The sequence below is a fragment of the Microcebus murinus genome, chromosome 28, assembly GCF_040939455.1.
Source record: "Microcebus murinus isolate Inina chromosome 28, M.murinus_Inina_mat1.0, whole genome shotgun sequence".
NCBI lineage: Eukaryota > Metazoa > Chordata > Mammalia > Primates > Cheirogaleidae > Microcebus > Microcebus murinus.
The window spans coordinates 6,473,772-6,492,039 of NC_134131.1; the positions used below are offsets into that span (position 1 = coordinate 6,473,772).

An 18,268-nucleotide genomic window follows, 5' to 3' on the forward strand; every position below is an offset into this window, starting at 1 on the left:
GATTTGGGGATTTGCGGGGCTCCAACCTAGACTAGCCTAATCTGACTGATACAGCTGTTAAGCAGTACTTAAATGACTTTGAAGAAATACAACGAGCTTTGTAAAAGTATACAGCCATGCAGTGAAGCGGAAATGGGCAAGAAATACTTGATAGCTTATCTTTTCTTTTTTTGTTGCTGCTGTGATTGCCTTTGGGGTCTTCTTCATAAATTCTTTGCCTAGGCCAATGTCTAGAAGAGTATTTCCAACATTTTCCTCTAGAATTCTAAAAGTTTCACACCTAAGGGTCAAGTCTGTTACCCAGCGTGAGTTGATTTTTGTGAGAGGTATCTTTTCCAACACTTCTAATTTTACCTTTTATATTCTAACTTGTGTGGAAGTGTAAACCAAGAATATGTTGACTAAGTTCCAACCTTTATCAGATCTAACTTGATATGAGGTCTACATTTTGAAATTTTTTGTCAACATTTGTCAACATTCATATCCTACGGATTTTTTCCCTGTCGACTCAATTTCTATTGTTGATAGCATGCTAACATAGGAAAAAAATGATAAAAACGAATTCAACTCTAATAAGAAGGTGTAATATCACTCGATTTATAGCACAATGCTAGTTGACAGGCTATAAAATTTTTTTAAATAATGTCAAAGGCTATATAACAAAATAATATTATCTTGAAAAATGTTTATTGTTTATTGCTCCTTATAATCCTCTGTGCATTTGATTTTTAGACTCCTTGACATCAGCTTTATACATTTTGCTTTTTAAAGTGATTACTGTCATATTACTGTGATTAGATGAAGCTGGGAAGCAGGAAATGTAAGACATGTCCACCAACAGGAAAACGGCTAAATAAATTGTGGTGTTTATCACAACGGAATATTATACACATATAGTTATGATACAGTATGGCGGGTAACTAACTATACAGAATAATCTCCACTGTATAGGACAAACATTCCATAGAACATAAATCTAGAAAGAAAGACAAAGGATGTTAATAAAGATACAAGAGATGGGATTATGGGTGATTTTAATTTTCTTCTCTACGATTTTGTTTTTCCCCAAATTCTCTACAATGACTATGTTTTCCTTTACATAATATAAAAGTGGAGGTTGTTAAAATAAAGAATATCATTTTCCAGAGTTTTCAATGGTTATGTTTCCATCTCCACACTGGTTACAGTGAAGCTGGCATTTGCTTTCAAAATATGAAATTTTAAAAACATATCTTTGCTGTGTGATTAATTATACAAAACTCAGTGTGTTTCTCGACTCTTTTTTCCCTTGGCCACCTGATGGTAATAAGATGACTTACATGATAAACGGTTGTTATCACCGGTAGCTAAAAGGTACACTTTGCACTTGGGCTTCACTTAAGATGATCATTAACATGTGTAATTAAGCTGCCTAAACACGTGGTATTGTGCAAAAGCCCATTAACCAAAAGCCACTTTCTCCCCAATAATGAGATGTATTTGTCTTAGAATCATTGGAACTGTTATTGTATATAATTTCTTATCATAAGAAATTGACTCAATATTTTAAAACACAACAAAAACATCTACTTTTCAACTCATCTGAAATTCAGAAAACGCTGGCCTTATGGTCCAACCTAGAACACCAGGAAAGGTCTATCTTTGACTTTTGGTTTTCAATGTCTGCGAATTTCCTTGAACGAAAATTTCTCCTTCTTTGGATAATAAAAATATTTGAGATTGTAAGCTATAAGCAGAACATTTACAATTGTCTAGAGGATTCATAGGCAAGTGGGGCAGATTTTAAAAAACGTACCAAAGCTCTTACAAAATAAGTCCATAAGATTTGTACATTTGGCCAGAGAACTTACTTGATTCTGTAGTAGCTAAAACTTCCATTTTAAATCTGGTAAAGATATTGTTATGTCTCTTCACAGCTAACAAAATCTGGAGTGACTTTGCTTAAGTCCATAGACAGGGGAAAAAACACTCCTAAATTTGAGGAATGCACATTAATAAGCAGTGTATTCCATCACTGTATGCGTGATTTGTGGTGTGTCATGCACAAAGATGGTTAGGTCACATGCATATGTGGAATGTGATGCTCAGAAAAGTCAACAAATAGTCTGTGGCCACACCACCCTCAACATGCCAGAAATCTCTGATCTCAGAAGCTAAGCAGAGTTGGGCCTGGTTAGTACTTGGACGGGAGAAAAAGTCAACAAATAGCCTTCAGTCACGTGGAGAGAAATTCCCCTTTGGTCTTCCCATGACTGTGAAGAGAAAGTTGGATTTGGTGGCTACTAGGTCTTTCGTATCCTCTCGATACTAACATCACAAACAAAGTGAGAGCAGGTTTAGATGTTTCTGTAGGCAAGAATATGTTGCTAATATTCAAAAGGGAAGGTGACATTTTTCATTGTAATTATTATTATTGTCAAACTTATTTTGTTGACATCTATCTATGATAATGATACTGGTTTTCCATTTCTCAGACAGAAAGTTTGTTTCCAATTTTCTTTTTAAATGTATTTAAGTAATAATGGTAAATCCATCTTTAAGAAAAGATATTGGGTATATATTAGTAGAGGAGATTGACAGAAAAGGCAAAAATTGAGAAGGTGCATTGCACATAAAATTTGGGAAGCCTTACATTAATATGTATCCTGAACCAAAACGTAGACTGGATGATTATGAAATTAAGTTGTGTATATGAAAACTTCAGAACTTCAAAATTATGTGTCTGAGGAAGGAATATTCACTTTACCAAAACTCTCTGAAATATTCAGACTCATATTCTTTTAGTGCTCGTCTTTTTACTTCCTTGAAGACACACTTTATTGATTTCCTTAAATTGAGGCAACTGACTTTGGTTCAACTAACGTGGATGAGCATTTCATTAGAAAGAACGAAAACTCGCATGCAAAATGGATTGTGCCATTTAACATCACTCTATTTCCCCAAGTAGACTCACTCGTACAATAATTAGTGAAGGCATAAAAGGAGAGATGCCTGGGGGATTCTGGGCGTGTGACCAAGGCCAGGCTTATCAAGTTTTTCTAACCACTGGCCACAACACAATTGGTTCAGAGATGGACATTAACTGGAGATGAGTCAATGAATGATCAGAAAGGAGTTGCCCACCTTTTCTGGAGTGTCTGGCTGGTAGAAAATAGTCCTTGAGGTGCCTGTGGCAATATTGCTACTCTGCAGAGGCAACCTGGTAAGAGTGGTGCTCCTATGGAGCAGACAGAAGAGGCAGACGGGGCCATTGTTTATCCAACAAATACTTACTTCCAACTATGATTACTCAGACACTGGAGACAGAGGGCTGGGGACAGACCAGTGATCAAACCAGGCAAAATCTCTCCCCTGAAGGAGCTGACACTCTGGTCAAGGCATGCTGGGGGGACGATGACAGAGTAAACACGTGCAAGATATGTGCAAGCTATAGGAGGTGTGGTGGTTCTAACTACTACGCACAAGAATAAAGTTGGGGAGGAGACAGGGAGTGTCTGGAGATGTGGTGGTCAGGTGGCACCGAGGCTGTATTTGAGTGAAGACCTAGAAGAGATGGGGAGTGACACACGGCTGCCTGAAGGAAGAGTTTTGGAGGCAGAGGGAACAGCAAAAGCCCTGCAGTAAAGTGAAATTAGCGAGGGGAGAATAGCAGAAAATGAGCTGGAGCAGAAACTGGGAGACAGACAGTGTGAGAGGCCTTGCTGGCCATTTTAAGAATTCGGCATTTGTCTGGAGTGGGATGGGAAACGACTGGAAGATTTCGGACAGGGGCATGGCATAATCAGGATCACTCCTGATTATGGAAGGAAGTGAGCAGGATGGTGATCGGCCACCAACCCGATCCCATGGGAGAGACGGAAGCAGCTTGAACTGGGGTCAGCAGTGAATGCAGTAGGAAGTGGTAGGCTCTTGATAGATTTAAAAGTCAGATTCCAGACCAGCTGTGGGGTATGAGAGAAAAACTAGAGTCAAGGATGACTCCCAGGTTTTTGGCCGACGTTAACTGAAATAATGGGGTGGAATTTACTGAAACGGGGAACAGGGCGGTAGACACAGGTTTTAGATGGGGTGGGAAGAGCAATCAAGAACTGTTTCATTAATAGAAATATTCGGTTCGAGATCTTACCACACAGCTCTTAAGGGTGTTGATTTGAGTGCCTGGATCCATCCATGCTGAAAGTCAAGACCGCTACTTGACTTTTCTGTTATAAAAAGCAGAATATTTGTCCTACAGATTCTTTCTCGCAAACTCTGAACGTAAAACTCTCAATGGGTTTCCTTTTAGAAAGCAACACACTTCATCATTTTTAAGCCGTCTGCAGATTTTCCTCATCAGTCCCTTTATATGGAAGACGTTAAGAGTTAGCTCTCTTTGGGTTGCAAGTGACAGAAAGCCACCTTAGATTACTTAAAGAGGCTAATTAGTGTTAAACTTTAAAAATGCTTTTTTTTAAAAACACACAAGTATTTAGATATCAAAAATTAAGTGTTTAATGAAAGCTACAGTAATTAACTTGAGAATCCTCGTGCTGTTTTACATTAATCAGAAATATCACCCGAGATCTGTACTGATATAAAGCCTTCCATATGGAATTCCATAATGATGAGCACAAAACACTTGCACATTTTGAGCAAGATAGTAAAGGACTACACTATGTGTTTTGAATTCACAGTGTGCAGCCAAGACGAAGTGTGTTTGATTAATAATATTACTTTAGGTTGGCCTGCCTCTTTAGGTTTCCTTCATCCATTCAACATCTAATGAGCAGTTCCCACGTGCTGGGCACTGGGGCTGGGTGAAGAAGACACAGAAGGACTCTCTCCCTGTAAAGTTTACAATCCAGAGAGCAAGAAAGACAGCAAGCAAGTAATGAAAACTGTTACTTTAACTCTTTATGCCCGAGGAAGACAGATCATTCTCTTCCTAGTGATAATCACAAGAGCCTCACCCAAATTCTTAAATAGGATTTGAAGCTAAAGCACATCAAAGCTTAGGGTGACTATTAAGAGTTACCAGTAACAGTATTACAAGTGGCTATAAAGGATTCTGGTTTACTTGTAATTTGGTACATGTTTAAAATGGTATTATTAACATAAAATTTTAAAATCAACACTTGTTCTTCATATACAACTTTAGCGTGATTAGAGATTTTAACTATCTGTATCAATTTCCCACCCAATGTGAGAAATTTTCCCTAATAACATCTACAGATCAAAATGCAGACTCTAGTCGAATTGCAGCACAGGAAGTGCATTATTTTTGAGAGATTTTATCCAGTTGTTGGAATTCCCAACAGAATACAGCTCCGTGAACATAGAAGTCCTTCCTATCTACCTTTAATCTCCTTTCTCAGTTCTTAAGCACAGAGAAAAATCGCAATAAATACAATTGTAAATCAAGCATGAATATTCTAATTATATAGTTGAAAGAGAGGAGAACACGGTGGTTAAGACTGTCTGAATTTGGATGCCTACCCTGTTATTTACTCTGTGATCTCAGTAAAGTTATAAAAACTCTATGTGCTTCTAAGGTGAGGATACTAATAGCTTCCAAGTCATGGTGTTGCTATGGGAATTAAGAATCAATATATGAAAAGTGCTGAGAATCATAACTGGAAATTGCTAATAAGTATTAGCCATTAATACTGTAACTATCATCATCATTGTTATGTGCCAATCTGCACTTCAGATCAGGCGTTTATATGCCATTTCTAAATTATAAAGGCATTTTCTCCTTTTGGAAATTTTATTTCATTCATTGTTTAATATCATGATATTTCTATTGATTTATAATCAGTTTCTTCCTTCTGTCTTACCAATTCACTAAGTTCTTCACTGATTCTACCATGAATGACATCACACTGTCTTTTACAATTATAATTTCCTAGCAAGTAATCAAGTCAATACGAATTTGTGATTGGCTTGAATATGTAAATAATAATGTATATTTAAGCTTTACTAATTCAGAATTGTTTTTGAGAAAAACCAAACATATTTAGTAAAAAGTTATAAATACAGAATATTTTTAGTTTCTGTATTTCCAAACCCATATGTTCCTTGGTCTAACAGAAATCATGTGGTATGAATAAGTAGGTGAGTCAGATTGCCCCTAATAATTAGTTAAGAATAATGCCAAATTATTATGTTAGCTGGTTGCCTTGAAATAGATGTTACTAAAGGGATTCAAATGGTTTATTGCTAAACTTTTCCTTTGCAGTGCTCAATATATTAGCAAGTTGTATACTTTTTTTTCCATACATGATGCAAAAATAAACATATGAACTCCTCTGATTAAATTAACACTGGTTAATTAACATTTAAAGTACTGTGCCGGGCGTAGTGGCTCATGCCTGTAATCCTGGCACTCAGGGAGGCCGAGGCGGGCAGATGGCTCAAGGGCAGGAGTTCGAAACCAGCCTGAGCAAGACCCCATCTCTACCAAAAAATACAAATAAATTAATTGACCAACTAAAAATATATATACAAAAAATTAGCTGGGCATGGTGGCACATGCCTGTAATCCCAGCTACTCAGGAGGCTGAGGCAGTAGGATCGCTTGAGCCCAGGAGATTGAGGTTGCTGTGAGCTAGGCTGATGCCACGGCACTCTAGCCTGGGCAACAAAGTGAGACTCTGTCTCAAAAAAAAAAAAATATTTAAAGTATTGGAATTATGCTTTATATATATTTTAAATTTTCACAAAAATGCTAGCCAATCATTCAATCCAATCATATTATTGACATTTTTTTAGCAATTTCAGCCAACAAATGTATGCTTTTTAAAAAATTTGTAAATGACATATGGAAACAAATGCATTAATAAAATTGGCAAAATAAAATGCATAAATAAAATTTAACAACTATCTCATTCTTATATAAAGCTAATTACGCAAATATTTTTACTGAATTAAGAAAAGTTGAAACTAAATTAAGAAAATAATTTTCTGCAAGTAAAAGTATCATTGTGCTAAAGTTACCTAATCCTGGCATGTCCCACTTTCCTCACCTTTAAAATGGAGATAACAGTGATACTCCCCTCGTGGGGGTAGCTATGAGGATTAAATGTGGAAATGAGCATAAAGTACTTGTGACACAGAATATTTCCAATCACTATTAGCTATGATGATGGCAATGACAACAGCAACTTGGATGCATTGTGAGAAAGCAGCAATACAACACAAAGATTAAACATGCAGTGTGCTATTAGTTTAACTGAAATACGTGCAGGAAACCCCAAAACTGTTAATCACTGACTTCTTGGAGTAATTATAACTCATAATTGGAGCTGGCGAATTTAGCTGTGAATACATCGTTAACCAAACTCAGCTTTGAAGGCAACACTGACATCTCTGGTTAGATTTTCTAAAGTATCAATATATTCATGTGGATCAATATCTGACGATGACAACCTTTTAATGCACATGGCCATTTTCTGAATAATGTAGAAAAGAAGAGTAAAGAAAGAAAGAAAAAAATCACTCCTGATTCTTTGGCATTAACTTACTCATGCTTATAAGAAATCCTCAAGTTTTGGGAAACTAAAAATACGTGGAAGCAAACCCAACTAAGCTTATCACATTTTAAAATAATGGATAGATGTAACTTAACACTCTATCAAAACATGCAGATGCATATTTACATGGAGTCTAAAGATTTAGGGATATCATGAAGACAAGTCTATGTGTGCCTCTGCGTTTACAAGTGTTTGGAGTTACGTTTATATAATCCAGTGGGATTAATGACTTGGGTTGTCCATTTACAATGATAAAGAAGGCTTCCATTTTTTAATGCAAACTTTCCCCCCTGCCTTTCAAAAAATCAGAATATGCGTAATATACGTACGAGTTTTCTTGGTGGTTGCATTAACTGTGGCGCTAAAAGGACCGGCACCAGCACTGTTGTAGGCCCGGACAGCTGTGTAATATGCCAGGTTGCTCTTGAGACCCTGGAGTCTCGCTGATGTCTCATTTCCTGCCACTTTCACTTTGCTGGAAGATTCCTCCTTCCCTCCACTATTCCAGTACCTCACCTGGTGGACAGAAGGCATCAAACATGCTAAGGTTTGACAAAATACTGCTCTTTCCATTCAGTGATTTTCTTAAAATGGGTCCTGTGATTTATATTATTGTTCATTAAAAAAATATTTTCTGAGGACCTACTATGTGCTAGATGCCACATTAGGCTCTGTGCCACAGCAGTGAAAATAGAAAAAAAAAAAAAGGGGGACTCTAGGGGGGTACAAGTAATAAACATGTAATTTAGGAACCAGATAAATTCAAAGAGAGTTAAGTACTGAGTATGACCAGACTATAGCATTATAAATGGCAGAACGAAGGGAAAAATCTGCTTAGCTAACAGATTGAGCTGCTCCCCTTTCTCAACCTTTAACCAACTCAGACCAAGCTTAGCTCCGGAATGTTGGCAGCCATGCATGAACGCCACTGGTGATCGGAGGTTCCTTCTGTGAAGAAAGTGAACTGTCAGAGAAAAGACCATTAAAAAGCCAGCTGGCCACTGGATTACCCCACAGCGATGGCCAAATGTCAGCAAGCCTACCTGTATATGCAGAGCAGCAGCAAAAAAAAAAGTAGTTAAAAGAGTTGATTTTTAAATGTAAATACATATTAAAGTATTTGTATGTATGTTTCATTATTCTGAACCATGTAAAATGATTTTAGACCTATTATAAAGACATGTGCATAGACAGTATCAAAATAAATGATAAAGTAGTGATAGAAAGAAGAATAAGGGCAGAAAAAGAAAGATAAAAAATGCATGTTTCTTCTTTTTTTAACTTTTTTGATATTTTAATCTTTTTTTATTCTTTCTATTTCAGCATATTATGGGGGTACAAATGTTTAGGTTACATATATTGCCTTTGCCCCACCCCAGTCAGAGCTTCAAGCTTGTCCATCCCCCAGACAGTGTAGATTGAACCCATTAGGTGTGTATGTACCCATCCCTTCCTCCCCCCTCTGCCTGACAGCCGATGAATATTACTACTATATGTGCACTTAAGTGTTGATCAGTTAAAACCAATTTGATGATGAGCACATGTGGTGCTTGTTTTTCCATTCTTGGGATACTTCACTTAGCACAATGGGCTCCAGAGCTCTATCCAGGGTAATGCAAGAGGTGCTAGATCACCACTGTTTTTCTGTGGCTGAGTATACACATACCACATTTTCTTAATTCACTCATGTATTGATGGGCACTTGGGTTGTTTCCACATCTTTGCAATTGTGTTTGAGCTGCTATAAACATTCTAGTGAGAAACAAAATACATGTTTCCTAACCACCTCCAATTTATGCTATAAAGTTTTGCTATGCTTTGCTAGGAAGTTGGGTTGTCCATAAAGTAAATACAAAAACAAAAACCACCAGCAACAAAACATACAAATGAATAAGTCATGAAAAGTACAACTCTTCCTTGTACAGGAATAAGAGCAGGCATCACCATTTGATTATCTGAAGCAGGGGATGGACAGTTAACATAAATATATAATGCAGCCTGTGTACCTATTAAAAGTGTAAGCATTTTTTTTTTTTTTACTTTGTAAAGAAACTGGTTCTTTCCTATCCTTCTTGAAATATGTGGCTTTCTTGTTGTGTGCATCATTTTTCTACTCTTGAGAGCAAAACATAAAAATAAGAAATCATTTTGCTGTACAAGTAAATGGCAATGTGAGCACAATGAAAATGGGAACTGACCCCCAGTGCTCAGAGCCTTGGGGACAATAAAAACTTGGGACTCTGTGGCAAGTGGGAAAGCAAAGGGTCATCTTAGGGATGGAACTCCCACAAACTGCCAGCTGATTGGGGAAGATGAACCTGTGTTTACAGATCTTATGTTTTATTTATTTATTTTTTTTTAAGAAAGCAGAACTTGAATTTTTTAAAGAAAGCAGAACATGTCACAAATTTAGGGTTGGCTCGATGTTTTAAAGACACTGCGTGGATAATACAAAATGTGTTTATGGGCTGCATAGGGTAACTGGTTTTAGTTCTCTGGGCCAAAGACACTAGAAGTTACTGTTCTTTTGAAAAAAAATGAACAAGTATAAAATTCTCTCTTAAACAATAGTTGAACACTATAAATCTTGGGGTTATTCATAATGATTCCAAATTAGCAAATTAATATTGTACTAGTCAATATTTCCCACATATATGTGTATGTGGAATTATAGGCCCCCTTAAATTCATACAAAATGCTGTTTTCACGTTGATATTTATGTGCATTTCTCTTGGAAAAGAGTTGTTAGTTTTTATAAGAATTTCAAAAGGAAATGTGAACCCAAATGATCAAGACTGAAGTGAATACATGTTTTCTGTAATACAAAGCTACAGCCAAACAATTAGTTTGATACTAAAAGTTTATATACATTCTAAACTCACCAACATTAAACATTATAGATATTGTTAGATTTAGATGACTGCAAAATGGTAAAGGCACTCTCCCTACCCTTGAGAGCACTGTCTAGTGCTTTAGTTAAAAACTAAAGATGGCATGTAATCAATAATTATAATAAAATGTTATAAACAGCTTGGGATATAGCATATATTGGGAAAAAAATCACATAAATATGAACAATAATAATCCTCACTTAAACAGAAAGGACAATAGTGGCATGGGGGAGTTCCATAACTCAATTAAGAGCATCCTGTTTAAACTTTAGTCTCTTGCTAAATTCCAATCCCTGGGCCATTCTTTTTCTGATATATCAAATTACCTCAATAAATGTTGCCCAAGAAAGTGTTCTTTAGGAGACTGATCTAAAGAAAAGATAAAAATAATTTATAATCTGCACGTGGAATCTCTTTCATAAATCCATTTATAGAAAGTACTTGAAGTTTCTTGATAGCAGTATGTTTTGAAGTACTTAACCAATCTCCATGTATCAGAATGAGACATTTATTTTTAGATTTTAGTTGCTGAGAGCTATTAAAAATATTTAGACACAGAGAAAATTTGTACAAAACTTGAACATGATAGATAATTAAAATCTTACATAGCTTTACTTAAAAAGAATTGAATATACATGCAACTAAAACATAAAGAAAGTGGTGTCATTAATATTGCTGATTTTCTATACATATTAAATTATGTTGATAAAAATCCTACTTAAAAATGTTTATATAAGTTTAGATCTTTTTTAAAAAAGATGGAGAGTCCCCATTTTTCCTCTCAGTTGTGTTTTGGATTTAGATAGTAAAAGTTCTGCCCCCAAGAGAACAGAAGATCTCTATGGTAATTTGGACTTTATAGGCACAATCACAATAAGAGATGGAGAAGTAAAAGTATCTAGGCTGAAAGAATAAATTTTGGAAATGTAATTGCTCAGAAAGAGTTAATATGAAGCTGACAGAACACGCAAGTAGTTTCTGCAAAAGATGAGCAGAGAAATAAATATTGCAAACCACATGAGGAACCCTCCTAACAAGAAAGCAATCAAGCAGACCCAATTGGAGGATATGAGCTCCAACACACTAATCTAAATGGACTTTAAATAATTCTATTTAGAATATCCAGATTTATTAAAGGAGGGGCTGAATCTATCATGCATGCAATAATAGGAGATAAAGAAAAACATCATACAGATTTGAAAAGTCATAGGCAGAACACTTACACCTAAAAATCACAACTATTAAAAAAAATCAAATCAGTGATAGAGTTAAGCTGGACTTACAGTGAAAGAGGGAATTAATTAACCCAGAGCACAGCCTGGACAAAGAAGTAAAAATCATAAAAGCAAAGTTGAGAGACACTGAGGATAGAACAAAAATTTCCAACCAGAGTTCCAGAAGGAGAAATGAAGGAAAAAGTAACAAAGGGAACATGGCTAAGAATGTTCTAGAACTGAAGAAACACGGGGATTTTCATATTGTAAATTCACTCTGAGTTTAGTGTGGAAAAAACAGAAGGCAAATCCACTGCAAAGGAGAGGATGATTAAAACTGAATTGTAGGCACCACCAACAAGATCACACACACACACACACACACACACACACGGGCATATACACGGTGTCCAGGCAACAGCCATCTCTGCATCCCTGGCTGCAGATCCAGCAAGTGATAGGCCATCTGTGAAAACAGTAGAAGGCTATTTTGACCTTCATTTAACCTTGAATGAATCTTCAAAGTTAAGAGGGGCATTACGTGGCCTGTGATTTCATGGGAGAAGATCTCAAAAGGGCTTAGTGTATGTGGGAGACCAAGGAGTGGCCATATGGGGGAGCACCTCCTCCTCCCCATGGAAAAACTGTACCACTGGATATGGGTGGAAAGATCCCAGCCCAGGGCCTTAGCATACAAGCGTTTAGCCCCCACCCCTGCAACTCTTGAACAGTTCTCCCAGTTTGGAGAGCTTGTCATGAACCATCCACCAGCTGTTCCCCTTATTGGCTGGAAAAGCGACTTCTGAGCCTTGCTGAGACTGAGGCTTTGCAAAGCTTTTGGGCTCCCACAAACTGCCTTGCTCCTCCCCCCACCAAAGTGATGGTGGAGATCAAGAAACACCCTGGGAACTACAAGGTCCCTTCTAAAGCTTGGGGCACTCAAGTACTCCACCTGGGGGACCAGAGTCTACCACAGACACAAAAGAACATCTTGACACCTGGCTCTATCAGACAAACATCAATCAATGACAGGGAGAACAATGATAAAACTCATCATAGCATCTTTCAACTCAAACAAACAGGGTATGGCTAATTCACACTCACAAGTACCACTCATCATCCCTGAGAGTAAGCTGGAGGATCTAACTCACTACACATTGGTAGGTAGAGGTGAAGACAGCAGGTCAGAGGTAACCCAAGAGGTATACCACACCTGCTAGAACACACCACAGGCAACTCAGCACCAGCACTCCTCTCCCTGGCATGCTCAGGGATCATCTTCAGGGACCCAGAGACAGATCCATAAGCCAGGTCTAGCATACCCAGGTCTCAATCGAAAGGCCAGATGAGAAGGAATCAGCAAAAGAAAACTGCAGCAACATGAAAAATCAGAACAAAAGGACACCCTCAAAAGAAAAAAGTAACTCCTTACCAATGGATACCAACCAAAATTAAAAGATTGAAAGGACAGATGAAGAAATCTGGATATGGATTCTAAGGAAGCTCAATGAAATACAAGAGAAAATAGAAACCCAATACAAATAAACTACAAAAACAATGCAAGAAATAAATGTAAACTTTACTAAGGAAGTTGAATCACTTAAAACAATAAAGTAGAATTTCTGGAAATGAAAAATTCACTGAAGGATATACAAAACACAGTAGAAAGCCTTGAGAATAGGCTAGATTAGGTAGAAGAAAGAATCTCAGAGCTTGAAGAAAACAACTTTGAGTTAAACAAATCATTCAAAGAGAAGGATTTGAAAAACAAGAGGAAGAAACAAAACCTACAATAAATATGGAATTATGTAAAGATGCCTAACATAATGCCTAACATAATAATCACAGGCATCTCTGAGGGAGAGGAAGAAAATACACAAGGGTTGGAAAACCTATTTGAGGAAATGATTGAGGAAAACTTCCCTGGCCTTAATAGCAATCTAGGTATCGAAGTGCAAGAAGCTCAAAAGTCCCCAGAGAGATTCATGGTGAAGAGGCAATCACCACAATACATAGTAATCAGACCGGCCAAATCAAACATGATAAAGGCACTCCTATGAGCTATAAGATGAAAACAGCACATAACCTACAAAGGAAAACACATCAGACTAATTGAAGACTGCTGTTCTGAGATCTTAAAAGCCAGAAGAGATTGAGGCCCCATTCTGAGTCTTCTCAAACAGAATAATGGCCAGCCTAGAATTTTGTATCCTACAAAACTAGGTTTCTTATATGAGAGGTAAATAAATATTTTTCACACAAGCAAACACTGAGGGACATTGTCAAGAACAGAGAGCTTCCCTGCAGGAAGTACTCAAGACTACATTAAACACGAATCAGCACAATAGACATCCACAAGAATCTAAATATCAGAGCCAAGATACCATAATGGCTCAAAAGGTAAAACAAAACAATGAAGCTCTACTTAACAAGATGAATAGAAATCCACCCCACTTATCATTTCCTTCAACAAATGTGAATGGCTTGAACTCCCCACTCAAGAGATACAAGCTGGCTGAATGGATAAAAAAGTACAAGCCAAGTATCTGTCGTCCCCAGGAAACACATCTAACCCACAAGAACTCATTCAGACTCAAGGTAAAAAGATGAAAGACGATATTCCATGCAAATGGAAACCAAAAGAAAGCTGGTGTAGCCATTCTCATATCAGATAACATAGATTTCAAATCAGCAAAAGTAAAGAAAGACAAAGATGGTCAATATATAATGGTGAAGGGAACAATTCAATAAGAAGACATAATAATATTAAATATTTATCCACTTAACAAAAGGTGAGCTCAGATTCATAAAGCAAGCCCTACTTGATCTAAACAAAATGATAAATAGCACCATCATAATAGATAGGGACTTCAACTGACAGAATGGGAAAGAAAGGTGGAGTCACATACCTGAGATAGGGGCTTATCTGTTTTGGTTATCACTATAGCTCTATGACTCAGAGCAAAGCCTGAACACTAAGCTCTCAAGAATGTATTATATAGTTTAAAATAGCTAGGTGAAGGATATTGAGTGTTCCCAACACTAAGAAATGATAAATATTTGAGATGTTGGATATACTAATTATCCCAATTTTATCATTATAAATTTTATGTATCTAAACATCACTATGTACCTTATGAATATGTACAATCATTATTTGTCCATTAAAAACTTTTAAATGTGAGTTGAAGTGACAAAAATATTGCTGAATCATTGAATTACTTGAACAAACACAGTTTAAACATGACCCCCTCCTTCCTACTGAGAGATTCAACAAGCTAAGTATCCAGGTTCTAATAATCCAGGAATCTATTAAACACCAAAACTCCAATTAGGTTTTTGTTCCTTTCTGGAGACAGAGTCTTGTTCTGTTGCACATGCTAGAGTGCTGTGGCATCAGCCTAGCTCACAGCAACGTCAAACTCCTGGGCTCAAGTGATCCTCCTGGCTCAGCCTCCTGAGTGGCTGGGACTATAGCCATGCACCACCATACCTGGCTAATTTTTTCTATATATTTTTAGTTGCTTAACTGATTTCTTTCTATTTTTGGTAGAGATGGTGTCTTGCTCTTGCTCGGGTCAGTCTCGAACTCCTGACCTGGAGCGATCCTTCCACCTCAGCCTTCCAGAGTGCTAGGATTACAGGTGTGAGCCACTGCACCGGGCCAAATTTCCAATTTCCTGATAAGAGAATATAGGTTTTTTTGCCTCAGAATCATGAAAACACTTCACAAGGCAATATATTTTTATCTGGGTAAGTAAACAGAAACAAAGTTGAGGAATTTGTCAGGATTAAAAATGCTATCTCTATTTCTGCAAGTAATTTGGTTATTCCAAAAATGAATGTTGCTGCTCTGAGGAGTCCTTAATATCATTGCATCAGAGATTTTACTTAATTTAAACTTAAAATAAAATACAGTTCACAAAAAATAATGTATCGAAAAAATGGCACATTTTTTAGCCATTAAAGAACAGGTATTAATTTGGAAATACTCTTAATAGACCAAAATAATTATGTTTAGACTTACAGATTTTCAGAGAGACAAATATTTTAGCTTAGCTGTTAGACCAGACACATTTAAATAAATAGAAGCCAGGCAAATGTGCATTACAGTTCTTTTCAGAAGACAAATCCAGATCTATCTTCTCTTCTTTCCTCTGTGCTCAGCCCTGGAGAGGCTGGCCAGTTTGAACTATGTTATCCAGCTCCTTTGCCTTCTGGTTTCTCGCTAGATATAGCTAATAGGAGGCAGGAGATGGGAGGGTGGAAAGAGGAGCTGGGATATTTATTTCCCTGCATCCCTCACTGCTGAACCACACTTTGGTAGGAGATATCTCTGCCTTATAAGCACCATTTGGGCAACCCCACTCCATTGTAACCAGCCATTGCACACACTTTGGGAGTCTGCATTACACTCCTTGAGTGCATTTTTGCCTGCCTCATGTTTACTTAAATATGTTTCAATGGTCTGTATTTCAGTTTAAGCATATCTATTCGACTTGTGCTAGGATGAAGTTAATTCTTTGCTCAATTGCAGGGAATTGGACTCAATGCATATGTTGTTTTCCAATGGGATTTTCACATTCTCAAAAAAAAGTACTCAAATATTTGACATCTTTTTCCATTCTAATTAAAATATTAGGAACCGACCACATTCTGTACAGGTGTTTGGAACAGGAGGCTGGAAGAAGGCAACAGTGAAGTTTCAGTTTGGCATTCTGTTATAGCACAATAGCATGTTCTTCTGCTAAATTAAAATATATATATATATATATATATATATATATATATATATATATATATATATATGGGTTCCCCCCAAGATACACTAATCTGTATCATTTCACATTCATTAGACTTGTTTCAATCACTTATCAAGGTCATTCTCCCACTTTTTATTCTTTGAAACCATAAAATGACTTTAAAGAAAAGGACTGCTTATGCTGTGCTAGAAGTTGGGGGCTCTCATTCCTCAGGCACCCACCGTTCATGAATTTCAAGGCTCCTGTCTCTTCTTAATCACGTCTGCATCTCTTGTTCCTATCCGAAAGGGCACCAGAAAGATCTGAGCCTGAGTGTAACGGCTTAGCAGATAAAATAAATTGGAGCCCAGGGAAATGAGCTTCTCAACTACTGCTTGGTCAAATCAGAAAGAAAATTAGTCTAGATGCTAATGATGATGTGTGCGCCGCATGCCACATGGCACATGATCAACCCGCGCTGAGATGAGAGAAAGGCAGGAGCTATTAACAATTTTAAAGCCAAACTGGGGAAACTACAACCCTGAAAGTTAGCCACATGACTGATAATTAAATGCTCTGCTAAGTCATTTTTCCCCCCAGGTTAATTTTTAAATCATTACTGCAACTAGGAAAGGACATATTTTTTATCTTGGTTGAATTGCATGAATTATTTCCTAAGATTTTCACAATTAGTACTTCTTTCTCACAGCTTGTTTCCTTTCTCTTTATGCTTCCCAAGCACTTGAGGAAGAAATTTTTAATGGGTGTTTCCTTTCGCTACTGTTTAACACTACATTTGGACATTCTGTTTGCTACCCTTTACACACATAGGCAAGATGCAATGCATTGCAACCTGTAATTAACTTCAAGAAAAGTCCTATTTTTCTCAGCTCTTCTTATTGTTTTTTGTTTGTTTGTTTTGCCTCCCACTTTATTTATTTATTTTTTGAGACAGAGTCTCGCTTTGTTGCCCAGGCTAGAGTGAGTGCTGTGGCGTCAGCCTAACTCACAGCAACCTCAAACTCCTGGGCTCAAGCGATCCTCCTGCCTCAGCCTCCCGGGTAGCTGGGACTACAGGCATGCGCCACCATGCCCAGCTCATTTTTTGTATATATATTTTTAGTTGGCCAATTCATTTCTTTCTAGTTTTAGTAGAGACGGGGTCTCGCTCTTGCTCAGGCTGGTTTTGAACTCCTGACCTCAAGCAATCCACCCGCCTTGGCCTCCCAGAGTGCTAGGGTTACAGGCGTGAGCCACCGCGCCCGGCCTTGCCTCCCACTTTAAATGGCAACACCGGCACCACCAGAAACTACAGCCACGAGGTCTCACACTGGGATTGTGCTAAGTGTTCCTATATTACTTCAATGGCTTTCAATTTCTGTTCTTTCAGTGTAATGTCATCCCAAAGCTCAATATTCAAAACAGAGAAAAGTGGAAGCACAAGTCTCTTTGGACCATTTCGACAATGGCTGCTTTATCTCATTTAATTCTCACACGATGCTGTGAGTTATTGACTATTATTATCTCTATTTTAACTGTGCCTTGGAGAGCTTTAGGAACTTGCTCAAGGACATACAGCAGTAGGATAGCAGAGCCAAAACTTCATTTGTTCCATCAATACATCATTTGTGCACATCTCACGTGTGCCACATACTACTCTAGGCACTTGATATACACACGTGAACAAACAGGCAGAGTTGCCTGCCCCATGTGGACTTTATATGCTAATCTAGCAGACTTGAATGCAGGTCTGCCTAATTCTAAAACACTGTAGACTTAACTAGACACTATGACAGCTCTACGACGATTCTTTGATTTTGTTCCCATTAAACTGTTTTGCCTTGCATGACAAACAATGTTGTAATTGTACTCTCTTATAAAATATCTTTATCTGGATGATTTGTTATAAT

The 18,268-nt window shown here is 37.3% G+C and overlaps 1 protein-coding gene across 2 annotated transcripts in view; it reads right to left on the bottom strand.

Annotated features, from left to right (window-relative positions):
* Positions 1–18,268, bottom strand: part of CNTN3 (contactin 3) — a 304,606-nt gene that overhangs the window by 6,671 nt on the left and 279,667 nt on the right. For both annotated transcript variants that reach the window (XM_075998483.1, XM_075998482.1), the window contains one exon: positions 7,841–8,027. In XM_075998483.1, coding sequence (XP_075854598.1) covers positions 7,841–8,027 — 187 coding nt within the window. The remainder of the gene's footprint in view (positions 1–7,840; positions 8,028–18,268) is intronic.